This window comes from Anopheles stephensi, chromosome 3 (genome assembly GCF_013141755.1).
Source record: "Anopheles stephensi strain Indian chromosome 3, UCI_ANSTEP_V1.0, whole genome shotgun sequence".
Lineage (NCBI taxonomy): Eukaryota > Metazoa > Arthropoda > Insecta > Diptera > Culicidae > Anopheles > Anopheles stephensi.
Window position 1 is genome coordinate 12,889,128 of NC_050203.1, and position 20,813 is coordinate 12,909,940.

General features: G+C 40.0%; 1 protein-coding gene across 22 annotated transcripts in view; it reads left to right on the plus strand.

Annotated features, from left to right (window-relative positions):
- LOC118514267 (RNA-binding protein Musashi homolog Rbp6) overlaps positions 1–18,050 on the plus strand; it is a 529,948-nt gene extending 511,898 nt beyond the window's left edge. For 14 of the 22 annotated variants that reach the window (XM_036060991.1, XM_036060993.1, XM_036060988.1 and 11 more), the window contains 3 exons: positions 10,385–10,450; positions 10,985–11,226; positions 11,328–18,050. In XM_036060991.1, the coding sequence (XP_035916884.1) occupies positions 10,385–10,450; positions 10,985–11,226; positions 11,328–11,369 (350 nt within the window). In that variant the 3' untranslated portion in view covers positions 11,370–18,050. The remainder of the gene's footprint in view (positions 1–10,384; positions 10,451–10,984; positions 11,227–11,327) is intronic. The other 8 variants (XM_036060999.1, XM_036061002.1, XM_036060997.1 and 5 more) reach the window with 2 other exon arrangements.
- Positions 18,051–20,813: the final 2,763 nt, after the last annotated feature.

Below are 20,813 nucleotides of genomic sequence, written 5' to 3' on the forward strand. Positions count from 1 at the left end.
AGATTTCCCCCGCTAGAAGGCGTGATGGTGGCAGCAGGAATATGAAAAACATCACCCTCTCTCTCTCTCTGTCTCTCTTTCGCGTATGAATATTTGATTTATTTTGTGTCCGATTTGTGGTGCTAGAGCGGGAGAGACAGTGCCCCGGGCGGAGCAGTACAACCACAGACACGAGCACAAAGTGCAGTTCGTGGGACTAATTGGGCAAAATCAAAAATTAACATGAAACACTTTTTCTTTCCCCCTCATGGAAGCCGTTATCAGTGCGCGACATTTCGCGATGGTGCATGTAATGTTATGTTTATTTTGTTTGGTAAGGGATTTTTTTTTCAGTGGGGAAATATTAATTTTTAATCTTTTTAAGGTAGAAAATCAGTTTTAATAAGTAGAAAACAGGTGACGATGATGTTGCAGCTAGCCAGACGAATCGTAATGTGAAATGCGAACAACTAAAAAGAAGCACATTTTGAGAGATTTCCGAATAATTTCAGTTGTATTTAAAGCACAGCAGCTTGAAAGCTTCAAAAACCAATCCGGTAAAAACATTTTAAAAGCTGTCTAAACGTACTAGAAACAATAAAGAGCAAAACTATCCAGCCAAATAATAATACAAAACCAAATCAAAATGTAATCAAATGAAGTAACGTGTCAAGGTGTGGCTGGAAAACCTCAGCCAGATAACAATGCTAGAAGCGACTTTCTAGCCAAATTTTATATCTTGTTTAGAAATCATTGGCTTGTTGAGGCCTCACTTTCTGCTTACGATTCACGCAACAAATAGCAAGCAAGAAAAGTTGAAAATATGCCACATGCTGAATGCTTACACGCTGCAATATGCAAACAGAATTAAATAAGAGTCAACACACAAAACTAATGCAAACAACAGAAAACGCACACAAATGCCAAAGTTTATGATATGCAAATGCAAATTAAAAATGTTTAACATCAACAGTTTTACCATAAGTAAAATGTGCACACACACACCCTTACAGAAACAAAAACAAATTCTGTGAACATTATTAAATCGTGAAAAATAAGCAGCCTTTTCTTTGCAGTTAACCTTTTTTTTAATTTGGTTATTTTTGCTAGTTGTATATGAATAACAAATGGTCGTTTGAAAGTTTCATTTTACTTACAAAAAAAACTCTCATTGATAAAAGTCATTTTCCACACTAAAGTTGAGGTTTTCCAAACATTCCATACACCAAGTCCCTAGCGAACCGTTCTCTGCGCGATCGTCAGCCAGATGTTAGCACTAAATTAAACTTTTCAACCCAAACCCCCGTAAACCCCAGCCGGAACATCCTTCAATGGCCCTTTAAGAAGAGCCACAGGCAGTTTTCCACCGTGCGCGTGAACCCACCCACCGAAAGGGTGATCTCGGGAAGGATATTGTCTAACAATGTTAGCGCAAGCGAGTAATTTCCCTCGTTGTTCTGCGACAACGCTACGGACATTCCGGCATCGTGTCACCCGTTTGGCATCGCCTGTGGATGTGCCTTCTTTAAACGCTGTCATGAATCAAATTTTGGCGCTTCGGTACGAGAGCGAGTGGCGAGCTGTTCGACAGCACCGGGAACGGCTCGCCTTATTCGGGACGCTTCTGCGACTGATTACGACATGTGTCGCAAAAATGTCATTAGAGCGAGGGAATACTGCACATAAAGGGGGGAAGCGGGGGGGGGGGCGTTTCAGGGGTTAAGAAGAAGCCACAACGATCCTTCATCAACCGTTGACTTTCCCTTGCCTGCTGACACCTGACCGTACGGTTGGGAGGATTTTCGTTTTGACGGGCACCAGCGTACCCTTGTTCAAACATTGACATTCATCCTCAATCGTCCTAATTACTATCCACCTCTTTATCACCCTCGATCATTAAGGGTTGGCGTTCGGTTAAACTGTGCACCACATTTGCACAACCATCCGCACACACACACACACACAAAAGCCCATAACCTATGGAGGAAAGAATTAGAACCGTGTAACATCCAACCACCAGCTCAGCACGACACGAAGGATAAGAAAATCTATGTCATATAAGCCATTTTCGGGGGGGGGGGGGGGGGGATTTTTGTTCGTAAAACATCCATCTGTGACACCTAAAAATTTTCAGTTAGGTTATTCCTTCAACCTTAAGGAAAGAATATAAACAAAAGCCAAATTTTAATCACTATATCATGCTTCCAAAAATATGCCTCACGAACAAAACGAAAAGAACAAATCCCTCTGCGTGTGACTCACTCGATGTGACATATTTAAAACCTACATTCAATGTAAAAGTAATATCTCTTTTGGGGACCTTTTTGTTTTTTTGAATTTTACCCTGGCAAAAGAAGGGTTGCAAGAACTGTAAGACGTAGCCTGAAGCCTCAACAAAAAATAACCCATTCAACAAAATATCCCCTTGTCATCACTAATAGCCGAACGAAGCCAGGAACCCAACCAAAAAAAAAAAACCGTCCCTCTTTCGGCGAGTCACCCCCACACAGGGATGAGCATAAAAACAAAAGCCGAGACCGAGAGTCCAAAACTGTCATACCCAAATTTATGTTGTCCAAGATTATTGTTGACACTTTATTTATTTTTTTGTTTCGCCATGATTGCAGGCATGGTAAACTCTTTTTCTTCAATTTTGTTGGCTGTTTTAAAAACGGTTCAATCTAACATGACAAGGGATGTACCTTCGATTATGATTGCTTCTTCTGGGATTGGCTAGAAAGGGAGAAAAATGGTAATGTAGGTAGAGTATGTTTGTTTTTCATACTTAAATTGAATTGGAAGCTTCAAACAAGATGAACCGATTTATTTGAATCAGTTTGAAAGAGGGACTAGAAGATTACGTTCCTTGGACGCCACTTTACATAACGCACGCGCCCGTACACGTTACACAACTCGCTGCTGCTTCGTCAGCATATTGACAGCTGCGATTTTATCACACAGGACAGTTAATTTTATTCGCGCTCCACTTTTTCGACAAAACCTGAACCATGCTGGGACGTTCTGTGGCCGGTTACCTAATACCTACGGCGAACCAAATTTTCCCAACGAGCATCGTTTGGCGATGCTTCATTACACAACGGCGGCCGGTATGGGTGCGCTTCTTATGCGAGCGCACGAAGAATGTTACATAATGTGAATACGATACAGCATTTGCATTTTGTTGGACAATGAAGTTGTGTGGCGTGATGGCTGCTCTGCTGGTGGTGGTTCGTTTTGCTTTTCTGTCGAGTGAAAGCAGCGAAAAACTTCCTTACTTTCTCGCTTCATAATGTGCACGGGCGTTCTTCACTGCGCATCATGTAACTCTCCTTTTGGTGGTATTATTTTCGATCAATGTTTACCTTCTGCTGGCTGTCTGTAGGCTGATAGAAGATGCCGATGGATCGTCTGGGTCCTACCAGCATCGAGGAATGAAATATCGAATGTTACAAGATTCGACGGTATGCCACCAGCAGCGGTTCCGGTTCCCACCGTTTTTCAACTTTTTTTCCCAACCCACAACCCACCCTTTTGCCCGTCTCGCTTCCCTTCTATCATCTGACCTGGTATCTTATTCCTACCAAAATTCGTGCTGGGGGAACCGAAGACGGTTGCTGGCCCGGCTGGCACAGCCTTGCGTAATTACGTTGAATTTCGATGAAATATTGATGCCACGTCTGGTACCGAAACACTTTTAGGCAGGAGCCACCCTCGCTGGGTGGTTGGATGGTGCTTCTTCAACATTGCGCTAGCTAGGCAGCCGAATGGCAGGTATCCGTCATTCGGCGGCTTTCGCCGAACTTTGGCTGAGGGCCTAATGCTTCATCTAAAATCTTTCGATCGAGTGCGAGTCTCTGCACCTCCAACACCTGGTTGAAGTTTTTCCAACTCCACAGCAAACAGCGAGTGTGAGCTCTTGTGTGCGTTACAGGAATTCCAGGAGATAAATTTTCCCCCACCAAACAACCTTCTTCCGCTTCGTCTCAAGCTCATTTTGTGTTCAATATTTGTGGCCCGCGGAAAACTTTTCCCACAACCGCCCGAAACGGGTGGTTTTTTGCCGTGGAGAATCGGATTACTCGATTCGCGGCCAGCAAACACCACCTTCCTGTGCTGTGCTATTCATTGTAAGGGAAGCATTTTTTGCAATCTCTTTCTTTCTCACTCGCTTTCATTGTACTGTGAACAACCAGGATGTGGAATGGATGTGGATGGATGGAAGTTTAGTTAGTTTTCTTACTCTCTTATCCAACCCTACCTACTTTCAGTAACGCACGGCAGGCGCACAGCGGGAGATCATTAATATAATGAGCAAAATTGTGTGCACTCGCCGACGAGTTGTTCGCGAAACACGCCGGGTGGGTTGAGGTGGGGCCATGGGCGGTTGGTTGGATGTAAACGATACACGGTGAAAACTAGCTTGATGAATAAAGTTGTACGATTTATAAGATTTTTGATGAATACATTACCCAGATTTTCTTTCGATTACATCGGCATGAACACGAAAGCGTGTTAGGCGTGTGTGTGTGCCTGTTAAAGAGCAAGATTTTAACAAGGTGGTTGAAAAGTTTTAAGTTTATTCCGTAAGAAAGGCGAGGTTTACCGAGTTTTTCCACCTGTATTTCCTAACAGGTCTTTGATGGGCTTTTCATTAATAATATTAATATGCAAAATTGTATTTTCTACTAGATTGTGAAGTCATTAAAAATTCTAAAATCGTAAATTAACTACTTCAGTGTTCAACTTCAAACCAGTCATAATCAAGAAGCTTCGAAACAAACATTGATTTTCTTTACAATCAAACCTTGACTCATTGTTACTTTTCCATTACTCTCACAAAGCAAAAAAACCAATGCTTTCAAACGTCCACTTGTTATTCATGCCGTCAAACGACTTTTCCATTAAATGCTCCGTTTTTATGTTTCGCTTCTGCTGGGTATAACGCTTCATTGAGAATCGCCACGTTGGCATCTTTTGGAGGAAAAAAAAACTAAAACGAAAAACCATGCAGGGAAGCTTGTTGTTATGAATTTCATAACGTTCATTTTCGTCGCTAGAACCTCCAGAAAGAAAACCATTGTTTGTGCCATACATCGTCTCGCAGCGTACAATGTCAATTGAACTACCGAAACCTGTCGGATGTCGGATAAATTCACTGCTCACTGCTACGAGTAACCGTCCAGCACCGATGTGCTGAAAAACGGCAAACTGGATGACAGCTCAACCAAACACTTCGAGCAACGAACGCATCGAATCGACTCTTCCCAAGTCTAGCTGCCACAGCACGAATCTAAAAACTCCCAAGTTTGAAGGAAAAACTACACAAACATGAGCGAGGTGCAAAAAAAAACGAACGCCCCAAACGCGTACAAACAAACCGTGACAGCACCACACTTTCAATTGGCATGCAACGCTACTCGGTGCCGTACATTCGTCATTCGGCCCGAAACGCGTTCTATCGGTATCTATTTATTTATGAGCTGAAGAGTGAAGCAACCAAAATAATATTTCGTTCCGCTTGTCAATCCGATGGAAACTTTTGGTGTGTTATTTAGCTATTTGCTGTTTGGAAAGCGATGTGATTTTTTTCCTTCCGCCTTTGTACGTGTCGAAATTGATTTTTGGGATTTAAATATAAAATACTCTTCAAATAATGAACAGGCTGGTGGGTAATAAAACGGATCATATAAAACATTATAGAATATAAAACAAAAGAAGAACAATCAACAGCGAAAACAAAGATGCTAATAAGCAAGAAAACAGGAACAAACACAGAGAGAAAGGAAACAAGACGATACACAACCGAATCGGGCAAATGCCGATCGTACGTTTAGCCGATCGGACGCTAGTGCCTTCGAGCGAAGAATATGTCTAGACCAGTGTAAGTGTAACGTGACTTTCACCAGACTGGATTTGTTTTTGGTTTTCCTTCGATTTGTTCCTAAACTTATAGCTAGGTGATACATAGAGAAACAGTGACAGCATCTGTCTAGCCCACGGCTCCTCGCTTCAGTATTTATGGATAGCGAAGCGTTGCGTCTAGTGTGTGTGTGTTTTGGGAATAGTAATAGTTTATAGACCGAGTGACAATCATATTAACAACGAAAAGTACCTTTAAAATGGTGGTGTGTTACATTAGTATAGAAATTCGAGCAATCTTATTTCATTCCATTTAATCGATTCGTAATCGGAACAAAAGGCGTGCCATTTTCTTTTTCTCTTAAGAAAACCATTTCAAGCGTGTTTGCGTGTGTTTTGCAGTGCGTGTGTGTATTTTTTGAGAGTTTAAGCGTATAACATTTCATTTACAGTACAACAGCAAAAAGAACGCGAATTTTAGTTACCTTAGCCAAGATCGGATAAGCCCTTTTTTCCATGCCTTCATTTGCAATCTTTGTGTGAGAGTGTGTGCGTGTGTTTGGATTTTCTTCTTTGCGAGTGAATTTTTATCTGCTTTACCTACAAATATGTAACCTTTTCTTGAAAATGATATACTCTACTTCATACTGAAACCGTTCTCTAGCTGTGATTTACGAGAGTGTGTTTTATAGATGAACTTAGCTAAAATCTGTACACATACATATTCATTTCACAACGAGTCACAACTTAACAACGCGAGATAGCAAACAACACAACTCATCAACACACTTACACTCTTCTCTAGAATAGCAAACCTCATTGTAGTAGCAATACACACAGTTAAACCAATCGTTTGCCCTTTAAATGACTCCTAGAATAGATGTTGGTTTTTACTTGTTTCTTTTGAGTGAGCAAAAACAGAGCAAAAGCATTAGAGTGTGGTGTTGCTGATTTATGTTCTTTTACTTTCTTTGTAAACTCCCCTGTCAAATTCAAACCTTTTACACTAAACATTCACACACTATCTAATTCTTAAAGTAAAGCCTGATTGAAAGTTTTCCAAATATTTGAAAAGGAAGCCGTAGTATGTGTTTTAACTGAGAAAGCAAATGTGATTTATCATACCACACTAGTCGATTCAAAATAATTGGTTTTAAACGATGTTTTCAATTCAAATCTGTAAGAAAATCAACTCATTTTCTTCCACAAAAGGTAGCAAATGGGTTGTTTTCCTTTCTCCCTAATTTAACTTACTAAAGCTATATCAACTTGTTACTATCTTCCTATCATCTGTAGATACTTACCCAAAAAAAAAGAAATCAATAATCGAATCAACACTACTGTTGAGTAAGGAAAAGCGTTTTGTCTCTAGTGGATCTAGCTGCCATCTAGCAGTAAACAAGCCATACTTCTATCCCTTTATATTTCTATATTTATTCCAACAGTACTATGTAAAAGCACCTATAAACGCCACATTAGCGTAGGGAGTTTTATTACGTTTATTTTACAAACCGTTTTCTATACGCATAAACCAGCAGCGTACATTTAGTTGATTCTTTTACCTTAGGCTAATACTGTGTTCCGTTTGTTAACTACTTTCCTGCTCCAAGCGGCGTGTATGTAAGAAAATCGTACAACCTACCATCGTTCCTACCGATGAACCTACCTACTGATGGTGCAGCAAGTAGCTAGTGTAATTAAATAAATAGAGTAACGAGTTTGTTTTTAATAACAGTGAAAACAGTCACCAGTATATATCCATAGCGGTACTAAGGAGGTATTTTAAGCAAATCGACGATAAAACCCGATGTTTCCTTCCAGTTGTATTCGATGGGCCTGATATCGATTTTCCTTTTTAAACAGAAATATAAAAAAGGGCTCTTGACAGGTGATTTTTTATGAGCAACTATAAATAGTTTACTCAGTTCATTCCAAGAAATATCCTTCAAAAAAAACATATTTACTATGCGTTTCCCTTCAAATATTCCACCCCACCAAGGTTCATTAGCATATTTTTGGCAATTTTATAATCGAACTGTCAGCGAAGGTGCTAAACTCAACGCAGTCAGGCTAACTGTACGGTTCGTGACTGGGGGCAGTTTAACACCACGAAGGTGAAACTCATTTTGACACCTCGTTGAGCTAACAGTTGAAATCATTTTACCTCAGTTTGATGGTGTTGACTTCACCTCACAACCATTGCTTTCCTGTTTCGCATATGAATATGGCAACTTGAAGTCAATGCGATTTTTTTACAATTGAGGAAAAATAGCTAATTTAAACCTGTTGTCTAGGAAGTGTCCTTAAATATTCCAAAATACAACGGACTGACTTATGCTACATAAATTCACTCCAAACTCAACAAGCACGCAGGGATGTGCACTAAAAACCACCCAGCTTGTACTACGAACAATTAACTTTGTTTCTGTCGGGAAAAACTTTCCCGCTCCCGATGTTTCTTTCAATTTGTTTCCCGATTTGGAAAATCCGCATTCACCATGTTTGAAACTTTCACTACTAATTTATGGCTCACAAATACACTCGCCAATTACGACGAACGCTGTGCTACAAACAAATCGAAAAAACAAGAAACACGACGGGAAAATCATTCGTTGGAACTAATTTTCCCTTCGTGCGCATTCGAACGTTCCCCGGTAACTTAACCGTAGCCAATGAGCAGTAAACGCATTACGCATTAAGTATATTAAAATAATTTCCCTTTGTCGCTCGCTCGCCGTTGTGCGACTCAGATCTTGCCTTGCAGCTATGGTGCTGGTGCAAATCGGTACTAGCAAAACAAAAACATCCACGGGATCCTCTCTCTCTCTCGTTTGGTCGTGATTGAGCTGGAGAAGAAAAAGGAACAATCCCCGCACGTAACGTCCCGATACCCGCCACGACAGACAAACAAATAAGACAAAATAGTACCGAAACGACCAAGCGGCGTTTCAATTGTGCGACTACGCTTTTGCTCCTGTTGCCGCACAAGAAAAGCAACTTACGTAGCTTGGGCGAAGTATCGGAGAGCGCATACGTACCAACATACGCACGCATAAGTTCAAGTGGAAGCTCGTTATATGGGTGAGCGAAAAAAGCATCTCCCCGTGGACTGGTGGCGCAAAAAGTTTGTCGGCGCCAGGAGTCTGTTTTTATTTGCCAATGTCCAAAGTATGGCTTTTTTTTGCACCCCTCCGTACCGTGGTGTTCAATGACGCCCCGTTCGTCCCACATTTAGTCCAAGGAGGCGAGGTGAGTGGGGCGATGTTTTTACAGCATAAACAAGACCGCTTCTTGCTCACCCGCGGCGGGATGATCTTATTTTCGCTTCCCAGTCGTAGAGTAGAATCGAGATGAAAACATGCCGTACGTACGGAACAGCTTCCGAAGGAAGTTTTCTTTTTATAGCCCAACTCGGGCGAGTCCCTTTCACCCACGGGAAACGCTATTGGAAAACGATTGCACACGACGTGGTGCTCGGCATACGACTATCTAATTGCTTGAGAAGGAAAATGATCATAATTACACACAAGTTGGTGCCCGGTGCCGGTGTAATGGTTGTCATTAAATCTATCAGCCCAACTCGGAAGGTTGGAACCATCCCTTAAGGATGGTCCCTTTTAGAGCTTAGAGCAGCCGGAACACAACTGGAACGAGACCGAGGGCAATTGGGACATTCTTCAGCAAGCGAAGAGTGCTGTACATAGATGGCGTGTTATTATTGGCCACCTCAACGACTCTCCAATAAAATGTTCAAAGTACCGTAGGCTATGATAGATTACACCTCCAGAGAAGTGATTTGTTTTGGTTTTCTGTTGTTTGTGTTATAGTTTACTGCCCTTTGTCTGTCTCTCTCTCTCTCGCTGACTCTTTTAATCTCTCCATCGATCGATGGAACCGATACGGTTCTTAGTTAGTTTTATTTAGCTCTTCGTCTTGAACAACTAACTCAAAGTCTGTGCAACAAGGTATAAGGATGTAAGGAGGTTAAGAACGTCAAATAGTTAACAGTGAGGAGTTACAAACATCGATTCTGAAGGGAATCGTTATTAACTGTGATAAAAAAAACTAATACTGGTATTCAAACTACACTAGACCATACGTTAAACGCATTTGCTTTTACGGTACAAGATGGAAGCAAAACGACTACTACGAGGCGGTGGCACACATCCTTTCAAACGTTTGGGAAACAGCGTCTTTACCAGAAATATATATCTGACTTTAATTCTTGCCGAAGGATTAATAATTTGTTTACCTCTCTCTTTCTCAATCGCCAATTTCAAGAAACCCAGCACAAACTCTCACATACACACAGCCACACATATATGAACTCTCTTTTAGAAGTTTTGCCTCGTTTGTTTTTCTGAATATATCATTGTTTAGCTTCGGAAGAATTGTATTTTACCTGCTTTACCTTGTTTTTCTTCTTCACAATTGTTGCGCCTGCCAATTGTTCTTGTGCCAGCTAACTAATGTAAAACGTGTTTTTCTCCCCGTTTCTCTCTCTCTCTTTTCCATACGATTTTCTCCGTGATTTTCTCATCGACAGTTGACATCACCAATGGGCAATTGACACCAAACAACAACACACCGTTACTGACGCAGGCTCTTTCGGGTAGGTTGGAAAACAAAAAAACCAATGTTGAGCATTGTTTTGGTTTTCTGCATTTTTTGGAGAACCTTTTTGTTGCTGTTGTTGTGTATTGGTTGTTTTGATTATTTGCTTTAATAAGAACTTTTGAATAAAATTGGTGTAGTGAAACTTTTTTCTATTGGTTTTGAGCATCATTTTTGTAATTTGTCTGCTTCATTTAGTTGGGATTTCGTTGTTGCGATTTTTGATTATACATTTGTTTGGTTTAGTCTGAAAATTCATAAAATGGATTGGACAGAGATTTCGTTACTGGACTGCAATTGTAGTCCATTTAGAAACATAAGTTACTTCACTTCATCTTAAGCAGATGTCAGCAATAGCTTGAGTAAATCTTTCATATTGCGGAAACCTTTTTATAAGTTCTCTAAGCCATGTTTATTTTATTCACGTCATAAAATTATGTTAAAAACATTAGCTTCGATTCTTAATAACATCTTGAAAGGCAATCCAAACACTGATGAACTTTTCGTTTCTTACATGCTCTCTTACCGACAGTGATGAACAACTACCAGGCCGCCGCAGCAGCTGCCGCACAAGGCTTTGGCCCGCCAGCATCGCCACACACCACCACCACCCGGACCGCAGCCGGCTTCCCGAACGCCAACTCGCCCGGACCGACGATCGACATGTACAGCTCGAGCGCGGCGGACAGCGTCGGTTACGTTCAAGCCACCAGCCCGCAGCCATCCGGATTCCCAGCGATCGCCGTCAGCCGTGCCCCGCTAAATTACAGCCCGGTAAGAACCTTTTCTAGCAAGCTTCTTCCATCCAAAATAAGTAAACTGATAATGAACACTAAGTTACTAACACATAAACTTTATTTGCGTTCCATTTCCAGGGCCAACTAATTCCAGCGGCATTCACCAATGGCTACCATTGAAACAAACTAAGCAATATTTGATCACCATCGCTAGTACTTTGGACTGGAGTTTGATAAACACAGTAAGCTTGTGAGCGTGAATTTGCCTAACTAAAAACATTGAGAAAAAACACTAAGCGTGCATGAAGCGAGCGAGAAAACACAAAACCACCCGAGCCCAACACAACATAAAGCACAACATCCCTTTCTGCAGTGACCCAGTTGAAGTACAGCAGCAGCAACACCGCAACCCAAAGTCTTCGCGCTCTTATTGTCTGCAGCATCGGTTGGGCGACTGCTTGCAAGTGGTTACAAGGACGATAAATCGTGTTTGTGCCAAGGAAGAAATTAGTTTCATTTGGACGGACGAGAATGCGTAAGAAATGCGGAGGAAGGAAGGAAACGTACGGTATGATACTTTGATTTGTAATTAATTTACCTTACAATGGGATGCGGTTTTAAAAGAACCAGGAAAGTGAAATAATTTAACACAGAGTTGAGTTAAGGAATGGGTAAAAAAAAGATAGTTATTGAGATAAATTCGGTTACAACTGTGACAGTGCCCAAATGATCGCTTGTGGAAGCGAAATGCTTCGAGCGGTAGAAAAACTTTTGATTTAATTTTAACGTTAGAAAATATTTTACACATTATAAATGCCTTAAAAATCGAGAATCGTTATTGTGTTGAGGCTTATCTTCGGTGTTTAATTGTAACTCGTAAGCGATCAGCAACAAAATTAAGCAATAATTTCCTTGAACCAGCTGGATTGCCTGTGGTTGTGTGCTGCGTTTTGGTGTAAGTGGTCAATTAAAGCACACACATACACAGAATTCCACATTTGTTGCCCGGAACAGACTGCACGAAGAGAACGCAATTGCAGCAAAGTATGGTGGTGAGCTCACCTTTTTTCCTTTTTTTGTGCGACAGCAACTCAGGATGGCATGAAGCAAAGGAAAAACATTGGCTTCGAGTGTGTGCAAACATCGTTACCGTTTCTCGATTTGTCTGTATTCTGTTTCCTGCTTTTGAAGCACATAACATGCACAGCACACACAGTATTACTGTTGCTGCTATCTACTGTTGATGTTGTTGATGTCTATCTTCAACTGCACTGCGAAACCTTGTTTGTGTTGTGGCCATGCACGTAGCTTTTGCTTCTTTAGTGCCCCGTTCGGAAGTCCAAAACATCGCTTCCTTCCTGCTCTGTCCTCCTTCTTAAGGTTCAATCTACCACTTGTGTGGAGGACAGCTCAAAGGTGTTCGGGAGAGAGCAAAAGCAAAAATGAAAACATGAGCTCACTGCAAAATTGTGAGTAAAACAACAACTTTAGCAAAACGAAATGGCAAATTGCACGAAACAAGCCAAACAAGCAAATGGTCACGAAAAAGTCAGATAATGGAAACGAGTTGAAAATGAAGTTAAATAACAACAACAAAAAAACACACCCACAAACACACAAACAGAAAGAAACAATGTTGCAGCCCAAGGTACGTGCCACAGGCGAGCGCAATAAACGATATATACAACTCGATATACTAAATTGAAGCAGAAGAGCAAGCAAAAAACATTCAACCACACACACAAACACACACATTATATACATATAAAAATATGTTAAGGTAAACAGAAAACAACACACTACAACTTCACTTGTTTAAACTATGAGCTAAACGAAACAAACATCAACACGATTTGTTTTCAAAGAAAAACAACAAAAACAAGAAAAGAAAAGAAAGAAGAGAGAAAAAACACACACACAAACACAAGAAAACCCAATTTGTTATTATGAATAATTACTATTTACTTAATGTCTTTTTGAATTTAAGCCAATTTAAAAAGCAAATACTTAGCTAAATGAAAAACAAAAAAAGAAAACAAAAAAGAAAACAAAACAAAGAATATTGCATCGTGCAAAAAAGGAACAAACAAAACAAACAAAAAATCATCAAAAGAACCAAAAATTTACCATTTCTAAATGCAAACACATACAATACGCCTCCCAAGCTCCGCCTTTCACCTTCTCCTACTCTATTTTTCCCCTATTTCCCCTCTATTCTCCTCATCATTAGCTGGAAGACAGACGGACAGAGATCGAGCTAGATATAGATATGAATTCATTGGTGGACTGCACTGGCCGGTGCACTGTCCTTGGACTGTAATGCCTCCATACTGCACTAGGCAATTGGCAGGTCAATGTACTCGAGGACAGTAGCGGTTCACCGTTGTATAGGCAATCTAACACACGATTGCAAAGGGCATAAGCCCCTTTTTTATCCATGTGGATGTGTATGTGTGCTGCAAGAGGCACACTTTCAGCTGACACTGGACCTCTTCCTTCTTTCCCCTTCCTCCTGCTCATCATAGCGATCCTACCCGACCCAACCAAAACGACAACAAAAAATCCGAACAAATATTTGACCTAAACGAACACACGAATACACACACTATCAATTATTGAACAATTATTACGTTTGCTACAAGCATATTAAGATTAACGTAACTTTTTTTATAATGTAAAACAACAAGAAGAAAAAAAGAACAAGAATGGAATGCTAGTGGTCTTAGGTATAAAAATATAAATATATGAATATATATATTTATTGAAGACAGAATACAGGCAGGCGAATGATTAGCGGAAATGCGAGCCAGCGTAAAAACCGTAAAATCACATAAACACACCACTTACCCTCCACTGGAGGCCGGCAGGACGTTGAACACAAAAAACAACCAGCAATTTACAGAAACGTTTTACACACAACGCAACATTTTTGTGCAAAACACCACACGGCGAGAACAGAAGGACAATTTTGTTTCATCTGTTTTGTTCTCGCTCTGTCTCTCTCTGTTAGCAAAATTGCTAAATTTGCTAAAAACTGCAACCGACAGTGATGCTGTGCGGGTGTGTTTTGAGTCTAAGACACAACCAAGCTGAGGGAAAAAAGCTGCAAACATATACATACAATTTTACCACTTTTAATCGTCGCTCGTTACTTTTTACTGTTTCTTCTTCGTTTCTATTCCTGTTTCCTTTTGTCAAACCTTTCCGTGGAAAGGTGAAACGAACATGGTAAAATAATATAAACAAGGTCAGCTGTGCGTGTGTGTGTGTATCGACGGGAGGGGATGGAAAACCAAATCGTTCGGCATCGTAAAGCTGAACCAAACTCTCAAAACACTTAAAAAAATACACACACGCACACATGCAAGAGCAAATATTATAGTAATTGAAATTTTTTCCCCCAAAAAAACAAAGGAAAGAAGTCGAAAAAGATTGATGTTTGTATGAAATAGATATGGAGAAAATATTAAGTAAAAGCCCTGAAAAATGTGGACGGTGAAAACGCAATAATTGTTATATTAGTACGATCGGAGAAGCATTACATGGGCAGTGGGAAGGCAGAATTAAGGCAGGAGCTAGTATAGAGCTGCTGCAGACGAATCGGGGCTGCCTTGGCCCAAAAAGCTAATAAAAATTATATAAAAACTTACGACAGTCCTTACGAAGCCACACTACATTCGGTGGACGTTCCCTCGGTACTGTCTCCGTAACTCTCTCTCCCCCCACATACACATCCACACTCTCATACTCACTACTATCACTCGTCACTCACACGCCATCACAGTGTGCTGGGTACAAAAGCAAATAAATAAATCAATTGATACACAGCACACTACCCAGTGACGTTCTGGAACTCCACGATTCATATACCATAGCAAGCTTAAATAACATCTACATCGGTCAATCCCGATTTTTCAAAATTTGGGCAGACAGAGCGAAAACAGGTTAAAAGAAAACATCCTTCAGGGTTTGAAACACTTTTACACCTTACACCGAATAATGGGGTTGAAAAACACTCAACGTATGCGCACGCTCATCCACGCCACCTCATATTTCACACATCGCAGTAATGAAAGGAAAAATATACTTCAAACAAGACAACCTTCACAACAAACAACGTCACATCATTTTAAGCGAATCTAAGCGATACTCCCCCAACCTCCACAAACGATTCAACTCATGAAACTCAACCAAATTAATGAAATACGAAGAACGGAAACACGGTGAAGCAAACACAAACCATCTTTAGCACATACATTCGAAAGTAAGCTAGAGGAAGAGGGGGAAAAACAAAACAGAACAGAACAGCAAACCAAAAATAAAACAACAAAAAATCACACTTGTAAAATATTATAAATATATAAACTATGGCGAAAGTGAGGTAACAATGGGAAAAAATAACCATGCAAAGCGAGCAAAGAAAATAGAGAGCGAAGGTAGAAAACAGAGAACAAATGAAACCATCGCGTGGGAAACCGTTTAGGTTAATAATACTGGAAGGATCCCATTTGCAAGGTAATAATAGATAAAGTGACAGGATTCCAATTCCAAGTGAAGAAATAAAAAAAAAAACAAACGATGATTAACAAAACAGAAAACCAAACGCAAGTGAACGAAACGGGGGGCGATAGATGGGAATAGTAAAGAGAACAGCATGAATATGAGAGAGAGAGAAAAGGGAGCGCAGGAGAAAGAGAGAAACAAAAGGGATTCCCAGCAAAAAAAAGAGAAAAAAAGAACAACACACATACACATACAAGCAAACGCGAAAAAAATGGAGCAAAGCTGTGGGAGAAAGAAACAAATCTTAGTTAAATATAAATTATATTAAAATTTAAATTAAATAATTGAAGGAAAAAAAGTAAAACAAATATTTAAAAATACTATGATAATAAATTACAATTATTATAAATTAATTTTTATCATAACTGAACAAACTGGCACGAGCAGTTATAATGGGCCACAAAGAGAAAACAAACAAGCAAAAACGAAAGGAAAATCCATGCAGGTCATACACGCGCTTGCAAAACATTGGTTCGAGAGCGTGTACGAGTGCGGACGGAAAAGCAAAACAAAACAAAGAAGCAACTGCGGTCTAGGAAAAGAAAAAAAAGCTCTAGGGTAACTTTTGCCAAGTCGGTCTGACTCCCTGTGTGCCGGACACACCCAACCCGCAAACCCTTGTGAGCCTTGTTTGATTCGGATTCTGCCTCAGCGGAATCATCAATTTGCCTGGTCAAACTACCTTCTTAGAGTCCGCCGATCCGGGAAAGGTATCATAGTACGTGGGGATACACCAAACACACATACAATACACACACTCACACACACACACCAACACAGACACATTAATGAGGGGCGCAACAAGGACACGTTAAGCATAATAAAGTAAGCACCAAGAAAAAACCTGTGCCCGTTGGCGTGCTATCCCGGTCGATCGCGGTGCCGTTCAGTATCTCTGTTTCTCTCTCCCATCTGATGTAACGAATGTAACAAACACAAACAGTCACCAACTGCAACATACAGCAAGCAACAAATAACGGTTATAAGAAAACGAAGCAACAACAAAAAAACACACACACAACGTAAGAAACAAACCATTTTCTCTAACTCTATGCTAAATAACGTAAAGTTTAAAACCACATCCCAGCAAAAAACAAACACACAGAAATAAGGTAAACCATACCGTACCGCGCATACAACTCTATACCGCAAAACAAAACAAATGCCTGATATGTGAAGCGAAGGAAAGAGACGAGAGGTAAAAAAAATGCAAAAACCCAAAACCAAAAAAGGAATGAATAAAACGCTAAAACCCCACAATTTTTCTTCAGAAAACAATAACTTACAAGAGGAAATCTAACTGAAATAAAAACAAAACACACTCATACACACACGCTCACACAAATCCTCACCAACAGATATACTGAATGAAACAGAAACAAAAACAAAAAATAACAAAATGAACAAATACAATTAACAATTGTGAATTATGATGATTATTACCAATTATTGCTAGCTAGTAAAAGCAGAAAGAAAAAACCAGAATACCGCTCTCGGTGGTAAACCAAAAACGGTACCATGGACCCATGGAACACAAGTAAAAGAATGGGATGGAAGAAAGGAGGAAAGAAAAGAATCCAAAAAAACTAAAACCAAAAAAAAGAAACAATTCGATACATGGAGATACATTTACGGGAGCGCATGCACACTTTAAAACATATTCTACTTTTATTAAGCAACAAAACAACAACAAGAAGAAAAATGGAGAAGAAGGTAAGCAAGTCCCCACCAACCAATACAAAATAAAACAGAAAAAAAGAAAGGAGGTGAAGAAGAAAGAAAAAGAAAAAAAAGGAAGGAAGAAGAAAAAAACAAAAAAAAACATAACAAAACTCGTTCACTCGGTCACGGTCGATGAGGGCGCAATGAGGATGTGATGGGAGCTAAAGAGTGTAGACGGTTAAGAGGTGTGGTCCGTGGTCTAGCTTCGGCACCAGGAATAGCAGTCCAGACCAGTGAAACTGACACATTTACACATACACGAAAACATACAGACACACACACACATACAAATGAAAGCGCGCGAGCCCCCGGGGCACTAGCAAAAAAAAACCGCGGGGACCAGGCAAAGCAAAGCAAACACAAAATGAAACAAACATAAATACACACACACACATGCGATGGAGGCGCACAGGCACGAATTGCGAAAAAAAAGGAGAACAGAAATCGAAGTTACAAAGTCGTAAGAGAAGGTACACTTTTTGGGGGAGGGCGAATGGCATCACAAGGTGAAAAACAAAAAAGAGCGAATAATAATCAATTTCACACACATCAAAGACAAAAAAACCAAAAAAAAAAGCTAAAGCGTGTTGGTGTTTTTCAATCATTTTTTGTTTTTTTTATCATATTTTCCATTGATAGTGAAAGAAAATTACTCTTTTTTAGTGTGTTGAACTGTTCGAAATATTTATTAATCCCGGCACTCCTCCTAACCTTGCAAAACTGGATTCGGGTCTGAGATGCGATCATCAATACCATCAGGATGCTGGCCGAAGATCAAACTGTTGCGAAACCCTGAAAGAAACATGGACGTCTGCTACAAATATCACAATGCATACCTTTGCAGACAGTATCTGGTAGCAACCTTTTTTAACATTCAGTGATCAACATCGTCGTACTTTTCCAGTCCAAAGTCCTCATTTCCATTCAGAATCTTCAGCGATCAAGTAATTTGTTTCTGTCTTGTTCATCCTAATCCTTGTCCCGTTGCGTTTAGGGTGCCTACAGTCTTCTCAGTTGAAGCTATCCTAAAGTGACTCTTAGTGGTTTGAGTTTACGCTCTGAACCTTAGTTTGACTCCCGGTAGAACGGCCAGGCCGTCTATCTTAAAGATCTTTATGTATAGGCTTCAAATTGCTTGTAAAGGTGAGTTATTTTGTACTAGTTCCCCTTGCCTATCAGGACCAGAAAGCAATGCATGCGTTGCATCTAACAATCTGACTTAATTGAACACTATTTTAACAACTCCTTGCGTGACTTCGGCTCGATTCACGATCTCCACTAATTTCAATGTATATACAATATTTCCGCGTCCTTTGTTGAAATGTTTGTACTACATTTGACTTTTTTTCCTATCAGTTAATTCGCTCTCTTATTTGATGTATTTGATTTTTAATAATAATTTATCATTTATAATTTTAATGCTATAATTTATGATTTTATATATTTTATATATTTATATATTTTTATCAATATTTATCACACTGAGCACATTTTACATAATTTACATTAAAATGTTTACATCTCATTGTATCATTTCTATTAAAAAGTTTTATGTTCAGTAATTTTGTATAGTTTTTGTAAGTTTTTTATGTAATTCATTGCCGTTTTTTCGAAGATGTGTAATTATTCAAGATTCTATGATTTTTGGCACATCATAATTTCCTCTGTGACAATACGGCATCGGACTGTAATACTTAAAAAATCAATAAATAAAAATAATTTCCTCTGTGCTACAGTGGTAAGGATCTCTTGCTTAAGTCATATATTAATTGTGTTGTCTCCCATCGAGCGCTCCGAATTAGCATACACTGTCCTGAAATCAGCTTTAAAAATTCACATTTTATAGATCATCAGCTCGTTATGACTGCTTGCAGATTCAGTATAGATCATATTAGTCGAAGCCCTCGCTTGTTTATGTATTCAAAAAGGTAAGTATCTATTCCTAAGCTGAGGAATATATCTTCTTCTTCCTTGGCGCTACAACCTCGAAAGGACTCGGTCCGCCATTTCTGGCTTTCTGTGAATTAATTTTACACGTAGTAAAGTAGTCAGCCCTACGTACGGGGAGGCGGTCTGGGTGGGATTTGAACCCCGGTCCTGCGGTGTGAAGACCGGCGCCGTAATCGACCTTTGAACGCATGAATTGGTAATTTTAAACAAGTCCATTAAACTTTGCTGAATTTTTAAATGTTTCCTGATTTCACCACCTTTATTTTTATGCTTTGTATGCTCTCGCTAAAAACTATTTACCTGGCCCTAATGTACAATCGCTTCATTACTCATTCCATCATTATCAGGCGTGTAAAAGCAACTAAACACGGCGCAATGAACGTTGTTCTTTTTTGTTGTTGTTTCAAATGCTAATGCGCCGTGCCAAAAAAAAAGATAGAATCCTCCATGTTCAATTACCATAACGGTGGTACACTGCCACTCTATCGACAGTCAATGTCCAGCGGCTGGTACACGGCGGACTCACAAAAAAATACAAAACTTCACTTCCAATAGAAAAGTACACAGTACATGCATGTGGGGTACGGACGGATGGGTATGACCGGGGATGAAAACAATCTATCCCACCATGAAATTAAATTATCCAATCCAATTAGATCGATAGGTAATTGAAATTAAAATTCTTCCCTAACCAAGGCAGCGTGGACGGGAGACGGGAGACGGGATGCTCACACAGGCACAAAAATGGCAAAATAAACAAACCTCAACCTACACGTACACGAAGAGTACACACACACCGGGACCACCATACAGAAGAGTCCAATCATTTCAAAACGGCGGATTGATAAAGACCGTATGGCTTTCACACTGTGCAAGCTGATAGGGCATCGGTGCGATTCGGGAAGGACACATCATCATGATCGAAAAATCCTGCCCATTGAATTCACCCACACACACAAAAACACATCCAGGCACACATTGATATGGATTCACCATAAAATGGCCATTCGGATTGGGGATAAGCCTATCGGGAGGATTGGCAGACATCGACAGAAAAAAAAAAAAAAACAGAAAACGCCAGTGAAAAGCGAAACAGATTCATCTCCACCAGCTTCACCGGCGTGTCATTGATTGACAGAAATGGTAGTGACGCTTTTAGAACGAATGCAGCCCGAATCCAGGTCATGTACGGAAGGACCGAGATGTATTGGGGAATACAAAAAAACGCACCTACGTCCCACAGTAAAAACTCCATTTTGTGTGCCCCAGTCCTCAGTCCCGGGGTTCGACTCTCGGGGGAATGTGTTTGAATTGGAAATTAGAAACTATCCACATGGCGTGCGTTGGCCAGTAGATAGGAGTTGGAAAATGAAAAGAAGGGAAAATAAA